The sequence below is a fragment of the Drosophila virilis genome, chromosome 2 (genome assembly GCF_030788295.1).
Source record: "Drosophila virilis strain 15010-1051.87 chromosome 2, Dvir_AGI_RSII-ME, whole genome shotgun sequence".
NCBI classification, from domain to species: Eukaryota; Metazoa; Arthropoda; class Insecta; order Diptera; family Drosophilidae; genus Drosophila; species Drosophila virilis.
Genome location: NC_091544.1, coordinates 2134596 through 2154395, shown reverse-complemented (window position 1 = coordinate 2154395; position 19800 = coordinate 2134596). Strand labels below are relative to the sequence as shown.

Genomic DNA, 19800 nt, shown 5'->3' with positions numbered 1-19800 from the left:
AAACTCAACACAAGTGATAACGCGTCAAATTACCAAAGCGCCAAGCTCATGTGTGTGCTGCCAAACGTATGTGTGTGTGTGTGTGTGTGCTGGTGTGTGTGTGTGTGCCGTCGCGGGTGTTGTAAATACAATCAATGAATTTCAACTGGTTGTCTTGGCTGCGCCTAACCCGAACCCACATTTGCAATTGTCTGATGTGTGTGTGTGTGGTGTGTGTGTGTGTCGTGTGTGTGCGTGTGTGGTGTGTTTGTGTGTGTGTGTGTGTGGCAAAAACGAAATTAGGCAAATTTAATGAATTTATGCTGGTGGCGTCTCCTTTGTAATCCGAGTGCGCGCGCAGCGAAGTAAGTGACCCGCTTCGTTCCCGGTTAAGTGGCTTCCCTTTCTGGCCAGAAAGCGGGTAGGAGCAGGCGGAGCGGGTGGTGCGGAGGGCACATGAATGTGTCGCTGCGTGTGTGGACTCTCAGCAATTTGCCATATCATTCGGTTGCGGCGAGAAGGCTATAAATGCGCTGCTTGGAAGGCAGCTGGGCTGGCCGGGCGGCTGGTTAGTTTCGGCTGGGGAGCTATTAACTTAGATAACATTTGTGGTCACGGCGCGCGATAAGTTGATCTTTAACAATATTTAATCAAAGCGTTTCGATTGCAAGAGAGCTGAAATAAGGCATATTTTAGACTGTGAATAACAAGCTAAACAAATAGAGGGAGGAAGGCCCTTGCTGACCTTTGTCTTTTGCAGATATGTGAGAGCAGTGAAGCTCGTAAAAAAACAAATACTCAAATTATGAATAAATATACGGGGCATAGTGAAATCAATAATTGCCGAGTTTCAGCAAGATATCGTGAAAAATCAAGAAGTTTTCCACACAAGAACCTACCTTTCGACGGATAGCTCCTATGGCAGCTATTTCATATGGTTGTCCGATTCTCTATTAAAGCTGAGACAGACAAAATATATGTACTATATGCTGCTAGACATGAATATATATACATCATAGGGTCGAAGTTGCCCCCTTCATTCTATGACAAATATTATAATAATATCCTCTACAAGGCATTATGCAAAATTTTTGTGAATTTGAACCGGCGACCGCGCGTTTCTTGGTCCGACACTTAAAAAAAAATTAAACCACGCAAGCATTCTTGGCTTTCTTTTATGCTTTTCGAGGCAAAAGGTCAAATTTCAGTTTGCTAGCGCTCAGTTTTTGGTCTTGCATCAGTCAGAAAAGTTCTAGATAAATATTACCTGCCCCTTTTGTTGATGATAACACAAATGAAAGGTTAATAAGAGAACAGATTGTAATAGATAGTTAGCCTCTATTAATGTTTATTAATTTCAATACTGATCTGAATTTACATTAGATAGAGTCTAAATAGTTGGGAACTATGCCAGTTGCCACTTAAATAAATACATTTCATAAATACAATTTGATGAGCTTAGCTGTCGCGCAGGATCAGCTATCAATTCCAAATCCCAACAAATTTCGGGAACAATTAAGTTTATAGATACCAGTTTTTTTGTTGCTGCTGGCAGCTAAACAGCACGCCAGCTGGAAATACGCTTGATGCGCAACAGATATGTTGGCCTGAAGCGATGCCACATCATGTACCATCTGTCGACAAAGGGGAAAACGGGGTTATCGGAAAATATTTTGAGCAGAGCGGCGGCCAGTGGCGGGCCATAGCCCAGTTTCCACGTATATTTATCGGCCGAATACTCAAACGAATGCAGTACAAAGAAGATAATCCAATTGGTGATCGTCAAATAAAATGGCATCACATATTTGTAGACCAGCCAATAGCCAACAATGGGCGGATAGAAGCCGGGCGAAAAGCCGGCCGCCTCGTAGAGGCAATGCAGTCGATAGCAGACGCCAAAGATCATAAAGTATACGATAAGTGTGACTTGGACCATGATGAAGGACTTGACAATGTGCCACTGACGCCAATGGACGAGTGCGTGGGCCACGTAGCCGACCATCTCCTGCGTATTGAGACCCTTGCCGATCTCATCCTCGTACAGCTCCGACTCGGGCTTGCCGAGGTTCAGCAACAGATTCTCCATGATGAAGATACGCTTCCAGCAGGAACAGCCCCAGGCATTGGCTTTTGAGCCGCTCACTTGAAAGTTTGTGTGTATCAGGTACACATTGTCGGTCTTAAAGTGAAATATCTTCAATACCTTGACCAGGGCATCCCTCAGTTCGCCGGCGGGCAGCTTGGAACGCTTGCTCAGAAACGGTATGCCAAACAAACTGTAGATCATCAGACCGAGGCTAGATATAACGAACAGGAAACCCCAAATCCAGAGCACAAAAAATGTGCCGCCCGACCTTTCGATAAACAAAAAGATTGCCGTCAGCGGCACAAGGCCCACCTGTACCAGCACAAGCAGCAAAGCGAACGAGCACAACACCCCGACCAGGGGCAAGGTCTTATCCCGGCCAAGATTGTACCACTCGGCAAGCACCAGCTTGTTGTAAAAGATCTGGGGCAGGCGACGCAGCACCAAATAGCTGGAGAACAAAGCCACATAGGCGATGCTCTGCCAGACAAGATCGTCAACAATGCTATAGCAATTGATGATCACCCGCCAGAGATACGGATAGACGCCAAAGTACAGCTCGATAAAACAGAATATTGCATCGAATATGTAGGAGAGCAGCGACTGTTCCACGGTGTACATCTCGTCCGTTTTGGACGCCATATACGCCTCCTTGGTGAAGGCGTTCTGCATTTCGGCCGGCGGATCCACGTTCTTGTTGCACACGCGCAGCTGGCGCCAGCAGAGATACACGTGAAAGAAGTTCCGCACGACTATCATCAGGCAGAGCACGTGCCGCAACAGCACCGGATCGAATAGGGTAAAGTCCTTTGGCAACAAGCGCAAATGTATTCCCGTATCCGGTATAACCATTGGCTGGCTCTGCATCGGATCCTGATACAAGGCGTGGCTCATGTTGAAAGTGTTCTCTTACAATTTTACTTGGCGTGAAATATAAGGGGAAAACTCCAAAATGTATGTTCAAGCAGCCTTTTCAAAGTGCGCTCTGTTGTTATGGATTTTCTAGTATTTTGGTTTCCCGGCTAGGCACTGCTTATTATTTTTCAATTTCACCTAAAAGCGTGGAAAATAAATGGAATTCTAGTAAAATATTCACAACTTTTGTGTGGCAGGCAATCATCATACCCTTTTTAGCCATTTCAAATGGGTATGGAAGAGTTTTACAATATGACATGGACCGTGTAGGGTATTCAAAAAGTGACTTATTCTCAAATGTTTGTACTTTTCGAGCTATGCTTAAAAACCCAAGTCCCGAAATTGATAAGTTGGTTTGATTTATCGACAAAATTAATAAACTAGCTCTGCCTATGATATTCGAGAAAATTTATTTAAAATTTCTCTCGATTTAGTCTCTGTAGTTTCCCAGAGCGACGCGTTCACATAGACGTACATGGTTCGAAAGAACGAAACATAAATGTATACCCTACCTCACCCATTCTAAATGGACTGGTTTTGCTGACCTTTCCATATTCCAAATATTTGTTTGTCTGGCTTGAGCTTCGCGATTTTTATTCAAGACGAAATAGAGGCAATATTTTGCTTACATTTTCACTCCCAATATTTAGATTTAGAATATTTGGAGATTTTCAACTGAAAAGCTCTCACTAAAATATACTTTAAAAAATCTTTAATATCTCTATTTATATAAAACTGTCCTCAATTATTTTCAAAGATCTTTGTTCAAATTCATTTGATAGTTGTTTCACCCTTTTCGCAAAATCCATTCATTCTTGGTGAAAATGTGGGTCAAAGATTTGGTTTGTGAACTTTGGCGTGTTTCATACTTCGACGGGCAAAGCCGGGCAATACCCGCTGTATACATATATTAATTTCTGGTCACAAGTTAGAAAGTCAGTTTTTTAGTAAACCGCATCCGAACTGAAACTTGCACAAGTCGAACAGAGTATCGCGCAGTCGCAGTTATTTTGTGCTCCAACAACGTTGCTTGGCTGCTTCAATTATTGTTCGAGTCGCAGCGACCCATTCCCAGCCTCATTATCGGCCATCTGTGAGGGGACAGCATAAATGGGGGTAAGTCGCCCCAATGCGAAACTTGTCATAGGAATTGTGAGCGACAGGCGAAAAAGGCTCAAACTCCTGACAATTCCTGGCCCCGAATTGGCTTCATTGCGTCTAAATGTGGTGTCACGACACGCTTGTCGCTTGCCCGCTGGCAAAATCTCTCTTATCTCCGGCATTGGGCCTGACTGTGCCCACGCTCCGCTCCTGTGCCCCTGCCCAGCTAACTGACAGGTTCTCGATGCGAAAGTTGTTGGGACTTAATGATGCCTGCCTGGCAGAAGAAGAACAAAAAGAATATGCTCTGCGACTTTTGTGGCATCTTGGACTTTAAACTTTAATTGAGAAAGTTGTCAACGTACGAGCAGTTTCTGTTGCTTTTGGCTGTTGTAGTAAGTAGGTTCACACACACATATTTATTTTCCAAAAGAAAAATTAAAACATTTTTAATTGCGAGAATTTCTCTCCTTGTACATACAATTGCATACTTTTTCATTTGTATTGTATTTTTTGTTTGTTTAGTTCTTATTGTGCCGTAAAAGGTATCCAAAAGTTAATTGACGATCACGAGGAGCCGAGCCCTCTGCTCCTGGTCATCATCATCAAAATAAGAGAAGGGAACGAGACGGGAATGATCCTTTGCTCTTTGCCTTACACACGACGCGCTTCGTTTAAGTTGTTGTTGTTTAAAGTGATATATTGTATTAAATTAAAAGTTATCACATGATATTATAATATTGTGTTTACCATTTCGCAGGGGAGTGAGTGTAGTGTGGGGGGGGGTTGTGTGTTGTGTGTGGAGCAAGCGTCAAAATAATTTACAAGTGTTTGCTAACATAAAATGCTATGTTGAAGAAGTTGTTTGCTTCGGCTCACATCTAACCCCTCTTCTTGTTGTGGGTTATTTGCTCGTCCGGGTACAAACCGATGATACGAGTAGTTTGGTTGTACGAAAACTTAATTTGTAGCTATTACTTAAATTAATCTTATGTTCTAGGGAGCTGCTTCTCATTTGCTAATCAAATCAACTGATACTATAGTTAGTTTCCACTGTGTTTAGCTTAATCGAAGCGCGTGTGTCGGCCGCCTCCGTCGCCGCCATTCCGGTTGCCAAAGCCGCCGCCATCGCCGCCGCCGCCGCCACCGCCAAAGCCGCGTCCATTGCTGATGCTGCCCTTCTTGAATCCGCCGCCGCCGAAGCGACCGCCACCGCCGCCGCCGCCGCCATAACGGGAGCGTCCGCCGCCGCCGTCGTAGCGCGAGTTGCGTGCCAGATTTTCTAGCGCGGGATTGATTTCCTGCAAACGAAGCGAAAACAAAAAGAGATTAAATACCATTCAGATTATAATATATACGAATTGTTAACTTTACGCACTTGGTTAGCCTCTCGGAGCACATCGACGAGCGCCTTGGCCTGCTTGGCATTGTTTTTCGTGAAGAAGGCAAACGATGTGCCCTTGGTATTCGAACGTCCTGTGCGTCCAATGCGATGTATATAATCCTCGCTGTTTTGTGGATAGTCAAAGTTGATGACATATTTGATGCCATCGACGTCTGTGCATATGTGTGAGAAATAGATATGGAATGCGTTTATAGATTAATATAAATCATATTTAGTTTGGTTCATATTTCTAAAAAACAGTTTGCAAATTGCCAAATGGTTGTTTTGAATTTTCTATTTGCTCTGGTGCTTTGCTTTGCTGTTGCTTTTGCTTTTGCAATAACAATTTTTAGCGTTTTTCCGAGACGTTTTTACACTTTGAATACACTTGTCTTTTTTGATTCGCTTTTCGAGTAAAGTTTATATTTTGTATGTTTTCAGCTTCTGTTTTTTTTTTTTTATTTCTATATGTATATATATTTGATTTTATATATTTTTTTTTTGGTTTTGTTTTTACGAAAAAAAGAAAATGTTTCAAAATGTACGTTACCTTCTTGGTGCTACAAATTGTTTCACTCAATTTTTCTCTCAATCAAAATCTCAAAGTTTTGTGGCGCCGCGCAGCTCGTGGTCCAAACTCTCTCCCAACAACAATAATATATATGTACATTATATTATTTAAATATGATCGCATGGCGAAGCGCGAGCGGCGAGAGTTTGTTGCATTGAGCCCCGCGTGCACCTCATCTGACTCGACTCGACTCGACTCGACACGACTCATTAGACTTGGGGGGCTGGGGGTCGGTCGGGCCAGGCCAACCGGTAACCGCATCCTCCACCATAGAAGGGAGAGGCGGCGGCATATATGTATGTGTTTATTATTGAATTATTAAACTCTTTTATGTAGAACAACTTTTTCAAACAAGCGTCGCGGTGTCCAGGAGAGATTCAGTTGCCACCCACTAGACGGCGGGCGTTGGCGGCGCGCAGGCAGTTGGGCAGTGGGCGTGGCGGCCCAATTGGTAGCTAGGCACTCAGCAGCAGCAGAGGCAGCAGCAGCGACGACGACGACGACGACGGCGACGAAGACGACGAAGACGATCATCACACAGCTATCTTCCTTCCTGAGATCCACCAACATTCCATTCCAATTCTGGGACAGCTCTAATAGTGGAAATGGTTGTGTGTGTGTGTGTGTGATTGTGTCTGGGTGTGCGTGTGTGCATCCTTTGGGCTGAGTATTCATTCCGTGTTGCTGTCGCTGCCTGGCTGATGTTTGTGGTTTGTGCTTAGCAACCGGCCGGCCGACGACATCAGCGCCTTTCAAGTTCGACATATATATATATATATATACATATATTAATGTGCCTGCTTTGTAGCGCCGCCTTCAACTGGTGACAACCAAGATGCGCCCCTCTTGACCGTTTTGCTTGTTGTGCTTTGGTTCGTATTTCGGTTTAGTTGGCTGGCTGGCTGGTTGGTTGACTCAACACTCTTTCTCGATATGTGAGGACTGCAGAGGCCACGTATGATGCATGATGTTGGGGATATATATATATATGTATAAGCCCTCGTCTCGTATGTTAACGTTGATCATCGCGCGTCCGAGCACGAACGAACACGACGACGACGACGACTCGGAGATCAGTTGAACATTCTATTATCTCCACAATTCAATTGTGTTCTGTTCTTTCATTCAGAGTTTCAGCTGAGCTGAAAAAGTCGGCTCAAGTTACGAGTACAGGTTTTGGGACTTGTTGTTTGTCCTTTATCCTCCCCATCATACTACAATAAACGGCCTCTGTAAACGAGAAAGAAGGAAGAGAGAGAGAGAGAGACAAAGAGAGAGAGAGAGAGGCAGAGAGAGAGAGAGACACGCACACAGACAAAATTGTGTGTGTGTGTGCACAACACAAGGCACACATATTTATCATTTACGGGGTGTTTTTTTTTTTTTTTTTTTGTGGGGCATTTGCAGGGAGGCGGGTGCATGGTTATGGGCGGGGCGTGGGTCGGGTGTGGGTGTGGAATAAAAGTTTATGTTGATTATTAAAGTTTTTAGCTATGTTTGGAAGGGGGGGAGGGGCGCTTACGACTAAAAACTGTTGATATTTATATTTATAAAGAAAGTTTTTGGCGCACGCTAATTTGTTCTTGTCTTCAAGTCTAGATGCAGTTAATGAGGCGGTTTGGTGGGCGGGGGAATCAGTGGGGCTTGTTCGGGGTAGGAAGGGGGGGGAGTTATAGTCTAGTGGGAGATGTACAGTGAAAGCTCTGTAAAACGGACAGCTCGATGAAGCGCAAATTTTGGCAACAAAACAAATTGTATTTTATACATGAATCGAGGCATCTCCTCCAGAGTGTATATATATTCTTGATCCGTCAGTTTCTATGAAAATTAGTTGCTCAATTCTCAGCCTAGCCTCATAGGGAACTCTTCTAGATGAAATAGAAACGATCTGTCAAGATCGATCTACTATATTGTACAGCTCTATAGGAAGAATCGGACCAAGCGTTTTTGTATGGAATATTTTCTTCAACTTCACAGGAATAATTACAAGCTTCAATTATATCAATCTTGACTGTTCGTTCTAGCGAGCTTTCACTGTGTGCATGTCAAGCAAATGTTTATATGGGCAAATGTTTAAGTGTGTGCGTGTCTGTGTGTGAGTGTGTGCGTGTCTGTGTGAGTGTACGTCTAGTGCGGCAAAGACTCGATGGCGTGATCGTCGTGAAACTACGTGAATTGCTCATGCATAACGTTAACTTACCCAAGCCACGGGCCGCCACATCGGTGGCCACCAGAATGTTGGACTTGCCGGAGCGGAATTCGCGCAGTACAAAGTCGCGCTCCGACTGGGATTTGTCGCCGTGAATTGCGCCGCAGCGCACGCCAAAGCTGCGTATGAATCGAACCAGATTGTCCACGCGACGCTTGGTCTCCACAAAGATGATGATCTTGCCGGGATTCTCGCTGGTATCGTAAATGTCCGACAGCAGGCTCTTGAGTCTGTAGGGCAAATAGAGGAGTTCGGATCAGATGGGATTGGCAAGAGATGGGGTCTGTATGCTTACTTGTCCTCCTTGCTGAATTCGTCGCAGACATCGACCACTTGGCGAATATTGTGATTGGCCGAGAGCTCGAGCGAGCCAATGTTGATCTGTATGTAGTTGCCGAGGAAGTCCTCGGCCAGCTGTTTAACCTCTTTGGGCCAGGTGGCGCTCCACATGAGCGTCTGGCGATCGGGACGTATCTGTGAGACAATCTTGCGTATTTGCGGCTCGAAGCCCATGTCCAACATGCGATCGGCCTCGTCCAGCACCAGATAGGTGCAACGCTTCAAATTGGTCGATCCCGCCGAAAGGAAATCAATGAGACGGCCGGGCGTGGCAATCACAATCTCACAGCCGCGCTGCAGATCGCGCATTTGACCGCCCTTCGGTGCGCCGCCAAAGACGCAAGTGTTGCGCACATAGGAGGACGAACCGAACTCGGTGGCCACCTGCTGTATCTGCTGGGCCAGTTCGCGTGTGGGCGCCAGCACCAGGGCAATGGGACCCTCGCCGCGCTGCAGCGGCTGCTGGTTGTTGATGTGCACAATGGCGGGCAGTATATAGCCGAGCGTCTTGCCCGAGCCCGTCTTGGCAATGCCCACAAAGTTGGCGCCGCTCATTGCAATTGGCCAGCCCTGCGCCTGGATGGGTGTGGGCGACTTGTAGCCCTGGCGGCGAATCTCCTTCACCACATAGTCGGGCAGATAGGCCTCGGCAAAGTCCTGTATGGGATTGGCCGCCTGGCCGCGCACTGTGATCTCGTGCTCGTCACGATAGCGCTGCACCTCGTACGGCGAGCGAGCGGCCACCGTGGGATGCTCCTGATAGAAGTTCTTTTTGAACGGCGTCAAATTGGAGAAGTCCACCGGGCGCATGGGCAAATCCTGGCTGCCGCCACCGCGACGATCACCGCCGAAGCCGCCGCCGCCGCCGCCACCACCACCGCCGCCAAAGCGCCCACCGCCGCCGCCGCCGCGATCATCACGACGCTTCTCAATGCGACCATTGCGTACGCCGTGATAGTCGCCGCCGCCGCCGCCAAAACGTCCACCGCCGCCACCGCCGCGACGATCGTCATCGCGGTCGCGGCCGCCACGTGGTCCGGATCCAAAATCACGGTCGTGCGGTGCCCTGTTTAAAGAAAATACAATTCATATACATTACGCTTAAAAAAAAAAAAAAACAACAACAACAACAACAACAACAGAAAACATGCTAGAATGACACTTTGTTTAGTTTGGCAACTTAAATTTTGGCAATACGGTAACCGATTTGTGTACTTTTTGCATTTAGTGCACTTTTATCCAATTTCAACATATTTAGTTTGCTATCGTTCGACTTTTTGCTTCCGCCAGCAGATATATTAAATGTCATTCGAGCTTGTGAATTGTTAATGCGGCGCCCACTTTGATCGCATGCTGTTCGTTTGCAGTCAGTTTTGCGACTGGCTGGCAACGCTAAGCATCTGACGGATTTGACATGTGAGAGTGAGAGCGAAAGCGAGACAGCAATAGAACCGCAATAAACTTAAATAAAACTAATTGCGTGTTAAGGAAATTAAATAAATTTCGAATAATGCAAACAATAAGGCAAATTTGATTGACAACAACATGCAAGAGCAGCCTTTATCTAAGCTATACAATATTTACATACAACTAAACAACTCGGCACCTGGCAGCGGCAGCCAAAACACAAATGTTACAGTTTTGACATTAATCAATTATACACACAAACACACACGCACACACACATGTGAAACGTATCGGTTTATTCGTTTGTAATGTGCAGCCCATAAAATGCTAGCCTCCTCCCCCCGCCAAATGTCTGTCAATTTGGGCTACTCCGCCCTTTGTTTTTTTTCTAGGCACGCTAACTTGGCCAACTGACAGAAAGGTACGCTGAACGTTTATTAGACAGCAAATGTCTTGTCTAGGTGCCCCACCGCTCTCTTTCTCTACACAGTGTCGTGTGCTCTACCTGTCGCGCTTACAGGCATGCAAAAAGGCAAATCGTGCGCGCACACGACAGAGCAAACGGGCGACGGGCAGACTCTCATAATCAATTGGCGTCGTTTGACATTTTAAACTAACAAACTGGGAGAGTTAGACAGAGATGGAGAATTCAGCTAGGTAGCGGTATTAGCTTTGACAGACGGCGATAAAATATCATGGGCATGCAAACTGTACTACGAACTGTTATACATGAGCGAGACACGCGAAAAATGCCGCCAATACATACACAGGCGCGCACACACACACTCACACACATTGTTGCACGCTGTGTCTGCGTGCTCGTGTTGAGGGCATACAGACAAATTAAAATGCTATAAAAAAGCAAACGAAGTAAAGACACGTTTCACAAATCAAGCCAATTCTCTTTATGACGTACACTGACATTTCCCCCACCCCTTTTCCTGTTGTTGTGGTTCTTGCTATTAGTTGTTGCTTGCGGAAAAAAAAAATAATAACAACAGTAGAAAAACGAAGAACAAAAATAAAAATGTTGATTTTCTGCTGTTTGCTTTCCCTTCGGCATTTGCAACTCTCCATTAATTACTCATCGTTGAGTTTCGAGGTATACAGACTTTACGAACGTTGAGCGCAAAGCGTGGGCAAGAAAATGGCGACGGAAAAAAACCCAACAACTACATCAGCATATGTACCCATACATGCACATGTTTCCATAAGCGTGTTTTTCATTGAATTTCCATTAGAAATTTACTTACATTATTCCTTCAATTTTGATTTCCTCTGATTGCTCGTCTGGGTCAATAAAAAGCGATTTCCTCGTACGTTTGGACAAAGTAGTAGTTTGCCTGTCTGCTGGGAGTGCTTCGTCGACTAATCTGGATGTTTCGTATCGAGTTGACGACAAATGAAACGCACGCTGTGTCTGCTGGGAGCAACTGAATAATACTCTATGTGTGGGTACTGCTGACTCCTGGCTAGACCGGCTCCCTTGGAACTGTTGTGGTTGTTCTCTGCAGATGGAAGCAAGACTGCTGCTGGTTGTTCTGTTGGTCGAGCAAAAAAGAAAATGGCGACGTTGCGTTATACATTTTTCCATGCTGTGTGGTGAAATCAATAAATTGCGCCAGCTGCATGTGGGTAGCGTCGCAGCTTCGCACGATTTACGCGCTACATATTGTACTAATTTTAACATATTTAACTAAGCAATAATTTATTTCGTTTAAAAACCTAATAATTTTCACTTATTATGCACTAAACTCGTGCAGGTCTATGCGCGCGTGTTCTTACCTAACCTCGTCCAAAATGGAAATGAAAGACGATGAATTTTTGGCCACGATATTGCAGCAACAAACTATCGTGCGTTACATCGATTGGCAACGAGGGTTGCATTGACTGCAATCGATGTTCTGTACACTTAATGTGCTCAGCCAGTTAACGTTGCATATGCCAATTGCTCTTATTTTATGTGCTAAGTTATATAAATAATATGCAACCAAAGATTATTTTGTTACATAAGCATTAAATAACAAAATTATTTGAAAATTGAGCCAGTCGCTCGTAACTTTGCGCTACTCAAACGCGTATAGCGCCACCTGCTGGCTTTTTTGTGCATCTAAGTTGACGCAATGCCATTTGTGAATGTGGCAACGCTCTGCAGTGGCAACTTTACAGTTATTTGAAAACAGTAAAACCGCGTGCAATTTCGCAATGTGTATAATTTATTAAATTAGCAAATCAATGTGATTCAAATAAAAATACAATTAGTGCAACAACTACAAACCTAACAAACTACAAAACGCCCTATACATTTTGGCACGCCGACCCTTCAGACAACCGTACAAATCGTTTATCTTGAGGCAATCAATTTGGCTGATCGTCTTCCTCTGGCCAATTCGGACGCCCGGCTGCAGCGGCGTCATCGTCGGCTTTTGACCCTTCTTTTTGCTAAAATAGTACTCGCCGTAATGCATTACCGAGTTGTAATCGTAGTCAAAGGCGTATTTGCCGCGCTTGCGCGAGACGAGCTTAAAATTCTTACGAAAACGCGGCACAATATTGTCCCAGTGGATCTTCACAAAGTTGTCCCGATCCGCGCGCGATTGCTCGTGGTAGATGCCAATCGCATGCATTAGCTCGTGCATGATGCGTCCCTCGCTGCTGAAGCAGTGGGCGCTTGTCTCGTCGGGCCGCTGCAGCGCGACAACCTGCTCCCCGCCCCGCTTGCCCACATACGACCAGCAGCCCTGCGGCCCCTCCTCGGGCGGCTCAATCAGCAGATAATCCTCCACATAACCATCGTGCGGCACAAACCGGATGCAGGTGAGCGAATTGAATGTCCACAAAGCATGCATAATAGACTGTCGCTCCCTGCTCTCGTAGCGCGGGCTAATCGCAAAGGGTATGGTACCGTTGGGCCACAAGCGCTTCGGATGTCGCATGGGATTCACGCCCAGACGCAGCGTGATGTACGTATAGGGATCGATGGCAATGTCGCCCTGGAACAAGCGTGGCATGGTCTCCGGATCGTCAATGCCCAGATCATCATCACCGATATCCGGCCCGAACGGATCGAACTCGTCTGCAAGAAGAGCTAGAGCTTAGTATGGAAACTATGGTACTGGCCGGCTTGGACGCACCTGCCGCCAGGCTGCTGAACTCATGCTCAAAGAAATCCACACCAGCCGGATAATGCACACGCTGCGGCGCCGGCTGCTGTCCGACGACGCTTTCTCTGCCCGGCGCGGCAGTCAACGCGGCGGGCAACAATAAAAGCGACTGCAACAGCAGCGCTAGCAGCGGCAACAAAGATTTGGGTAAATCTTCACACATTGTAAAAGAGCTTTGATATCGTATTTGTTATTAATATTTGCGTTTCGCTGTTTGTGTTTGCCTTTCAGAGCGACGCCATGCCCGCGTGGCCGCAATCCAAGCCAGAAACCGTACCGAACCGAACCGCTGCGCGCAAAGACGTTAACTAAACTCGCCGCCAGCTATCGCCGACATTGAGGCCCGCGCGCGCGCGACTTGTATTTAATTTATGCAAAAAGTGCGAAAATAAAAACTAAATAATGTTGGCCATCCGCCGTCAGGTGGATCGGTATATCGGTATCGCTTGATACCGGGCTTTGCAGACTTTGCAAACCAAATCCAACATCATCTATCAGCTGTACGCGTCGCAGAGCTCCAGCGATCGTCACCACCACCTGCTCACCTGTCCGACTGACTGGGCGACTCTTGTAATTTAATGCCGCAATGGGAAAGAGCGATGGGCAAGTGAACGGCCTACGTTTTGCCATACACTTTAAATCCGGGTACTTTGCCTACTTTAAATTGTGTTTATTGTTCAACTTTGCTAATTTTCTTGCCTTTTAGAAAGTCGCCCAATCAAATTTGAAGATCCCATTTAAATTATAAATAATTATTCATCAAGTATTCAGCTGAATTCCACCAACTGGTAAGCGCATATATTCTGCATATAATTCGTTTATTGTAATCAATATAGTCCTAAAGTCGGAATAGAAATTATAGCTAAAATGGATGTATGTAACTTTTCTCTATCATCCGTTTGGCTTTAAAAATCTTTGTGAAAATTAACTTGAGACATGTTCTTTTGAACGGAAAGTTCGGGTGAATTATAAATTGATCTATTTAAAAAAAAAAGGAATCCGTGTTGCAACAATATTTATAGTCCGGTCTACGGAAAGTCTTGATTGCTACTTTTATTTCTTTTCGATCGCCTTCAAATTCGATTTGGAATATTTGCATATCTATATGTATGTGGAAAAAGGGTGCAAAAGTAATGTCAAGACGGATTAAGAAGAAACTTGAACCGGATAGAAGTGTGTAATATCCTCCTCTAGTCTACAAAACAAAACAATTCCAGTATCAATTCTTCGATCATCCACCAATATGTGATTGGATTGGTTTCTATGTAAAGCGATTGATAACATATTAATTATATTTAACAAAAAACCGTTGCACCTTTGAGCCTAAGCTTTCTGAATGAAAGTGTATTTTGGCTGCCGCATTTAAATCATATCATTAATTTATTTGCGTGCTGTTGTTGCCGCCTGTTGTCGTTGGTCAGGTTTACGTCTTAATGTTATAAATAAATAAAATTTCGCAAAATTGATTTCAACGTCCGGAGGCCCGGCACGCTGCATTTCGTAAACGTTTAGAGCTCTGTTTTGTTAGTTGTCTGTTTGTTAGCCAAAACAGTTGCTGTTATTGTTTCTATACCCTATAACCCTTGCAAATGGCTAAAAGGGTATAATAATTGTGCGCAAGTGTATGTAATAGCCAGAAGAAAACGGGCCGAAATCTATAGTGTATATATATTCCTGATGACAGTCGAACTGATCTGAACATATCCGTCAAGAGCTTCGAGCTCGAAAATTATAATAGCTAAAGTTATAATATTTGTTAGGTATATCAAACTAAGGGCCAAGCAGTACAAATTAATTTTGAATAATCGATAACTTGATTTGTTATGTTTATGAAATCGATTAATAACAATCGGTTAATCGTTATTGCTGCTGTTTTATGCCCATATCTCAGAGCTTATCAGAGCTAGGGACACCAAATTGGACATATAGACTCTTGTATCTTATACATAGTTCCGGAATATTCGACTTTTTGAATACCTCTTTTGAATAAAGAATTCTTTTGAGTTAAAGTCTTGTGTGCATCGAAAATTTCATACAGATCGAACAATAAACGCCGAAGTTAATCAAGAACGTATTTGGCATAAAGCTAAGGGAAGAAAAAGCAAGCTTAACTCTGTGTGCAGGGTATTTCCTAGTCGGTGACTGGAGCACACACTTATTTTGTGTTTTTGCTGCTGTTAGCTGTTGCTTATATGACACCAAAGAGCAGCATTTGGGCCAAGCATTTGAAAACTGCCGCCTCGGGGTCATTTAATTTTCAGATTATAGATATATGTACGCCCGAAATTGTCCAAGACTAACTATTTGTTTCTTCTATCTACATCTTTGGGTTTTAATTGTTTGTGTCGCAGCACTTGGGAATGCATTTTAATCGCTCATCATTAATTAGAGGCAACTACTTGCAACTTAATTAGCACAACAACAACAACAACAACAACAACAACAAGAACAACAGCAACAACAATTCGGGCCACACATTTAATCATGATAATTTTGGAATTTAAATTCATTTGTGGTATGTCGGAACATTTCGTATATTGTCGAGGTGTGAGCTTTGATTTTGTTAATGAATAAATCATTTTGCAAGAGCGCATTCCAATTAGTTACTAATATCCAATTACGCAAAATTGTGAGAGATATCAATGGGTCTACTAAGCTATTATGTTCGCTCGTGTGCCTATAAATTCCTTTGTGTACCCTGTGCACAGAGAAGAAGCGGAGTGAATGGGTAAAACATGCTGACAGAGAATATATTCGTTTTCCAACACTATATTTTCGGGTGAGGTTGCTTTGCTTTGTTTTGTCAACTATTGGGTATCTTCTGGTCGATCAGTCTGTCTTAGAACACTTCACAACTAGGTACAGGGTATCAACATGCTCATACGTTATGTTTGCTTTATTTTGTCAATCTTGATTGAATAAGTTGGGAATTTATACAGTATTACCTGTTATAGGGTATCTGCTTGTCGATCACTTTTGACTCGACTGCTTTAGTACTGAGTTTTGAAATGATCTGCCGCTCAGTCAACTTTCTTGTACTGGATGCTAAAGTCGGCCTTAGTACAGGGTATGCAATAGTCGATCACTTGTGACTTTTATTTTGTTTGCATTGATTTGCCGCTTAATCAAATATATTTTGCTTGCGCAGAAAATATATATTTTGCATAAATAATATTTGTTATCATTTGCCGAAAGTACAGGGTATGTTAGGGTCGATCACTTGTTAACATTTTCTCTTGATTTGCTGTTTAATCAACTAGATTTTGCTTGCGTTATATTTTGAATGTATTTCGTTGTATATATCATGTTTATGACTATTCAGCTTAAGTGCAGGGTATGTCATAGTCGATCACAACTGACTAATTTAGATTTTCTGCTCAATCAACTAGATTTTGCGTCCGCTTTATATTTTTAACATATTTTGTATATATTATATTTGTGACTATTCAGCCTAATTACAGGTTTATGACTTTTCAGCTTAAGTACAGGGTATGTCATAGTCGATCACAACTGACTAATTTAGATTTTACGCTTAATCAAAAAGGTTTTGCGTGCGCTTTATCTTTCTAATATATATTGTATATATATTGATGGCTCTGGCGACCTTTCCATATTTCAATATTTATTTGTTGGCTGGCTCGAGGTCCGTGTTTGTTAGAGAGAGAATTGAATAAAATTGTTTTTCATTGTTTGTTTTAACAAACACGGACCTCGAGCCAGCCAACAAATAAATATTGATATATTGTATATATTATATTTGTGACCATTCAGCCTAATTACAGGGTATGCTGCTAGATTTTCTATGATCTATATACCTTATACTAGACACATACACACACATATGTGTATATATATGCTTTTAAGGCAATTTCCGCCACTTGTTCACTAGCTGTGAACTCTTGACCTGTTGTTAACCGCTGCTGACCTGGCAAACATTCCCAAATTTGAGTCAAATTTCAAATGCGATACGCTTCTCTTTCCTCTTCTTTTTTATGCTATACACGTTGGGTGAGAGGGGATGGGTGGGGGGGTTGGGAATGGCATTGTACCGCAAGACAAAGCAACCGACTAATTCAAAGTTGTCACGTAATAAACCACCAAAAGCCAAAAACAAAAAAAAAAAAAAAAACTGAAAGCGAGAAACAATCGCTTCACAAATAATAAAAATCAAATAAATTTGCATTTTTATTTATTTATTTTTGTTTTTTTTTGTCAAAGCTGCGCTAACAACAACAATTTGAACCATGTACAAATCGTTATTTGATTTGATTACGTAATGACGTCACACGCACACACACACACACACAAGCAAGTGTTGCCAGCCGCCCCTCCTCCACTCGCACGCCCTTCTCGCTGTTCCTGAGACTGTGTCTTTCCCGTTTTGGCTGACAGTTTGTCTGCCGTTTGCATTTCGTTATACCCTTTTGTAAAGGGTATGTTAAACTCCTCACAAAATATGTGACGCACAGAAGAAGATATTTTCACGAACAAATATTGCATTCAAATTGATTAATCTCTAAAATGCATATCCATAAGAAAAATCATTCGAGACGTGTTTCACATTTTTCGCAGGATCAAAGCATCTTCGGTAAAAAGTGCAATTCAAAGTTTTTTTGCTGACGTTTGATTATTTTCCGATTTGCTTCAAAATTATTTTCAAAGCTCTACATAAAAACTTAATAAATACGCGTTGGGAAATTCCACTCGAAAATGTTTGTATGAAAGTTGTTTGCTTACCGGGCAAGGCCGGGCTATATCATATGGCTGCTAGCAATGCAAATATAATTTTGGTATGGCAACACTTTTCGGCATTGTCAACTTAAAGGCGAACCGCTGCCATTTGTTCGCAAGGGTATTTGATCTTCTGTGCGGCGAACGTAACTGTTCTTTCTTATTTTGCATTTGCTTTGCTTTGCATTTTTATTGTGTGCTTTGCTTTGTTTTGCTTTGCCTTGTTTTGTTTTGACACCCAAAAGCGATATCTCCAATTAGATTTCGAATGGAATTAATTGAATTGCATTAAAACGGTTGCTGATTTGTGGCTATGCTGATAGCCCCCCCCCCCTCCTTTTCACTGTGTTCCCCTCGTTCGTGCACTTTGACTGCATTAATCTGCATAATACAAAGATAATATTTGGCATCTGTATAACAAAATTAATAACGTTATTTTCTTTGAAATATTAACAGCTCAAATTTGCTGCCCCTTTGTTGTGCACCACGAAATGAAAAGGGTGTAAAGAGGGGGGGGGGGGGGTGGGTGGCATTGCAAGGGATTTGCGTATTAATTATAACGTTGGCAAAATGAAACTTTTATTCTTTTTACGCTTAATAAAGCGAAAGCGCAAAGTTTTTCATGTTGTCATGGAATATCCTATGCTTAAGCATAAAGTGTTGTGGGTAGAACGGAAAAGGGAGGGTGGCAGAGGGAGGGGGACCACAACTTTTAATGCCGCTAATGTCGATTTTTAGTTAGAGAGAGAGAGGGAGAGAGAGAGAGAGAGCGCGTACAGGAAGCTTATGGAGAATTACGTGAGTGTGTCGCTGGTTAAGCTGCATTCGCCCAAGTCGGCTTAAATATACTTATAGATTTTGGCCAAAACGAAAAACTTGTAGGCCAGCATTGTCTATGACAGCCAAGCGACACCGCATGCTTAACATTTCTGTTAACAATACATTGTGAAGAAAGACATTAATTATTGAAAGGTAGAGGAAAACATTTATTTGATTGTAATATTAAGTTTCTATTTGTTAATTTGTAATATTAAGTTTCTAGTTTTGTGCACTTGTAATTTTGAAAATTAATACATACTTGTGTTATGTAAAAAGGGTGTTATATTGTTGTGCAAATGCATGTAACAGGTAGAAGGAAGTATCTCCGACTATATATATTATTGAATCGCATTAATAGCCGAGTCGATCTAGCTATGTCCGCGTGTCTGCCCCTGGATCGCCAGGATCTCAGAACCTTGGAGGGCCAGAGACTTGAAATTTGGAACGTAGGTCCTCCTCGTTCGTTTCCAATAATCGATAGCCTGTCCCGTTTACAATCAATCAATCGATAATAATCGATATCCAAGCCTTGTATTCTTCAGCCAATCTCTTAGGTTTTAAGAGCTAGAATCATCAACTTTGATGTGCGGTTTCTAGATTAAGATTCTTTCATCAAATAGCCAGCAGAAAATTCTGGATATATCCTAGTCACAAACTCCCAACTAGAGCTACTTTCACGTTAACATTTTTAATTTGAATTTTAAAACAAATTTGTGCAACTTTTCTGCCAAAGGAGTACTGAGCACAGGGTCAGCTTTATGCTACATAGAGTCTTCATTTTAATAAGCCAAATGCATATGGATATGTGTGTATGTTCATAAATTTGCTCTGAATTCCTCTGAGCCTTACACATAGAACGTTTTTCCACTAGAACTCGTTTGCCATTTCAAAGGTTTAGCTCATAAAGCATTATGTAAACATTTGAAAACTAACAGTCTCTGTGAAGTTCAAATTTATGCCATGAATATGTATAATTTTAGTAAACACTGTAATATATAAAACTTTTGCAGCTCTGAAGTTCATACAATCTGCACGTGTGCGTTGTTATTAGAGATGACAGCGTGTTTGGCATAAAATACTAAAAACTAACAGGTG

General features: G+C 42.9%; 3 protein-coding genes across 4 annotated transcripts; all 3 read right to left on the bottom strand.

The window, feature by feature from the left end:
- Nucleotides 1-1328: 1328 nt before the first annotated feature.
- Nucleotides 1329-3046, bottom strand: LOC6635175 (uncharacterized). The gene has a single exon (XM_002058543.3). The coding sequence runs from the start codon at nucleotides 2957-2959 to the stop codon at nucleotides 1535-1537; it is 1425 nt and encodes a 474-aa protein (XP_002058579.1). The 5' UTR covers nucleotides 2960-3046; the 3' UTR covers nucleotides 1329-1534.
- A 1435-nt stretch (nucleotides 3047-4481) lies between these two features.
- On the bottom strand, nucleotides 4482-11696 carry Rm62 (ATP-dependent RNA helicase Rm62). 2 transcript variants are annotated; one of them, XM_002058542.4, is made up of 5 exons: nucleotides 11245-11696; nucleotides 8541-9650; nucleotides 8237-8475; nucleotides 5460-5638; nucleotides 4482-5382 (listed from the first exon to the last, which is right to left on the bottom strand). In XM_002058542.4, the coding sequence occupies exons 1-5, from the start codon at nucleotides 11679-11681 to the stop codon at nucleotides 5146-5148; spliced, it is 2202 nt and encodes a 733-aa protein (XP_002058578.1). In that variant the 5' UTR covers nucleotides 11682-11696; the 3' UTR covers nucleotides 4482-5145. The 2 variants fall into 2 exon arrangements, 1 of the variants encoding a protein (XP_002058578.1); XR_004304971.2 differs by lacking the exon at nucleotides 4482-5382 and adding an exon at nucleotides 6016-7266 and having other exon boundaries at nucleotides 5459-5638.
- A 499-nt stretch (nucleotides 11697-12195) lies between these two features.
- On the bottom strand, nucleotides 12196-13595 carry LOC6635173 (hatching enzyme 1.2). Its single transcript, XM_070207457.1, has 2 exons — nucleotides 13126-13595; nucleotides 12196-13067 (listed from the first exon to the last, which is right to left on the bottom strand). The coding sequence occupies exons 1-2, from the start codon at nucleotides 13316-13318 to the stop codon at nucleotides 12262-12264; spliced, it is 999 nt and encodes a 332-aa protein (XP_070063558.1). The 5' UTR covers nucleotides 13319-13595; the 3' UTR covers nucleotides 12196-12261.
- Nucleotides 13596-19800: the final 6205 nt, after the last annotated feature.

Coding starts and splice junctions, on each gene's coding strand:
- LOC6635175 (XM_002058543.3), bottom strand. CDS start 2,959: ATGAGCCACGCCTTGTATCAGGATCCGATGCAGAGCCAGCCAATGGTT.
- Rm62 (XM_002058542.4), bottom strand. CDS start 11,681: ATGTTAAAATTAGTACAATATGTAGCGCGTAAATCGTGCGAAGCTGCG. Junction 8,476..8,540: donor GAATTCAGCAAGGAGGACAA/GTAAGCATACAG, acceptor TTTGCCCTACAG/ACTCAAGAGCCTGCTGTCGG. Junction 5,383..5,459: donor TGCTCCGAGAGGCTAACCAA/GTGCGTAAAGTT, acceptor CTTCGTTTGCAG/GAAATCAATCCCGCGCTAGA.
- LOC6635173 (XM_070207457.1), bottom strand. CDS start 13,318: ATGTGTGAAGATTTACCCAAATCTTTGTTGCCGCTGCTAGCGCTGCTG. Junction 13,068..13,125: donor GTTCAGCAGCCTGGCGGCAG/GTGCGTCCAAGC, acceptor CTCTTCTTGCAG/ACGAGTTCGATCCGTTCGGG.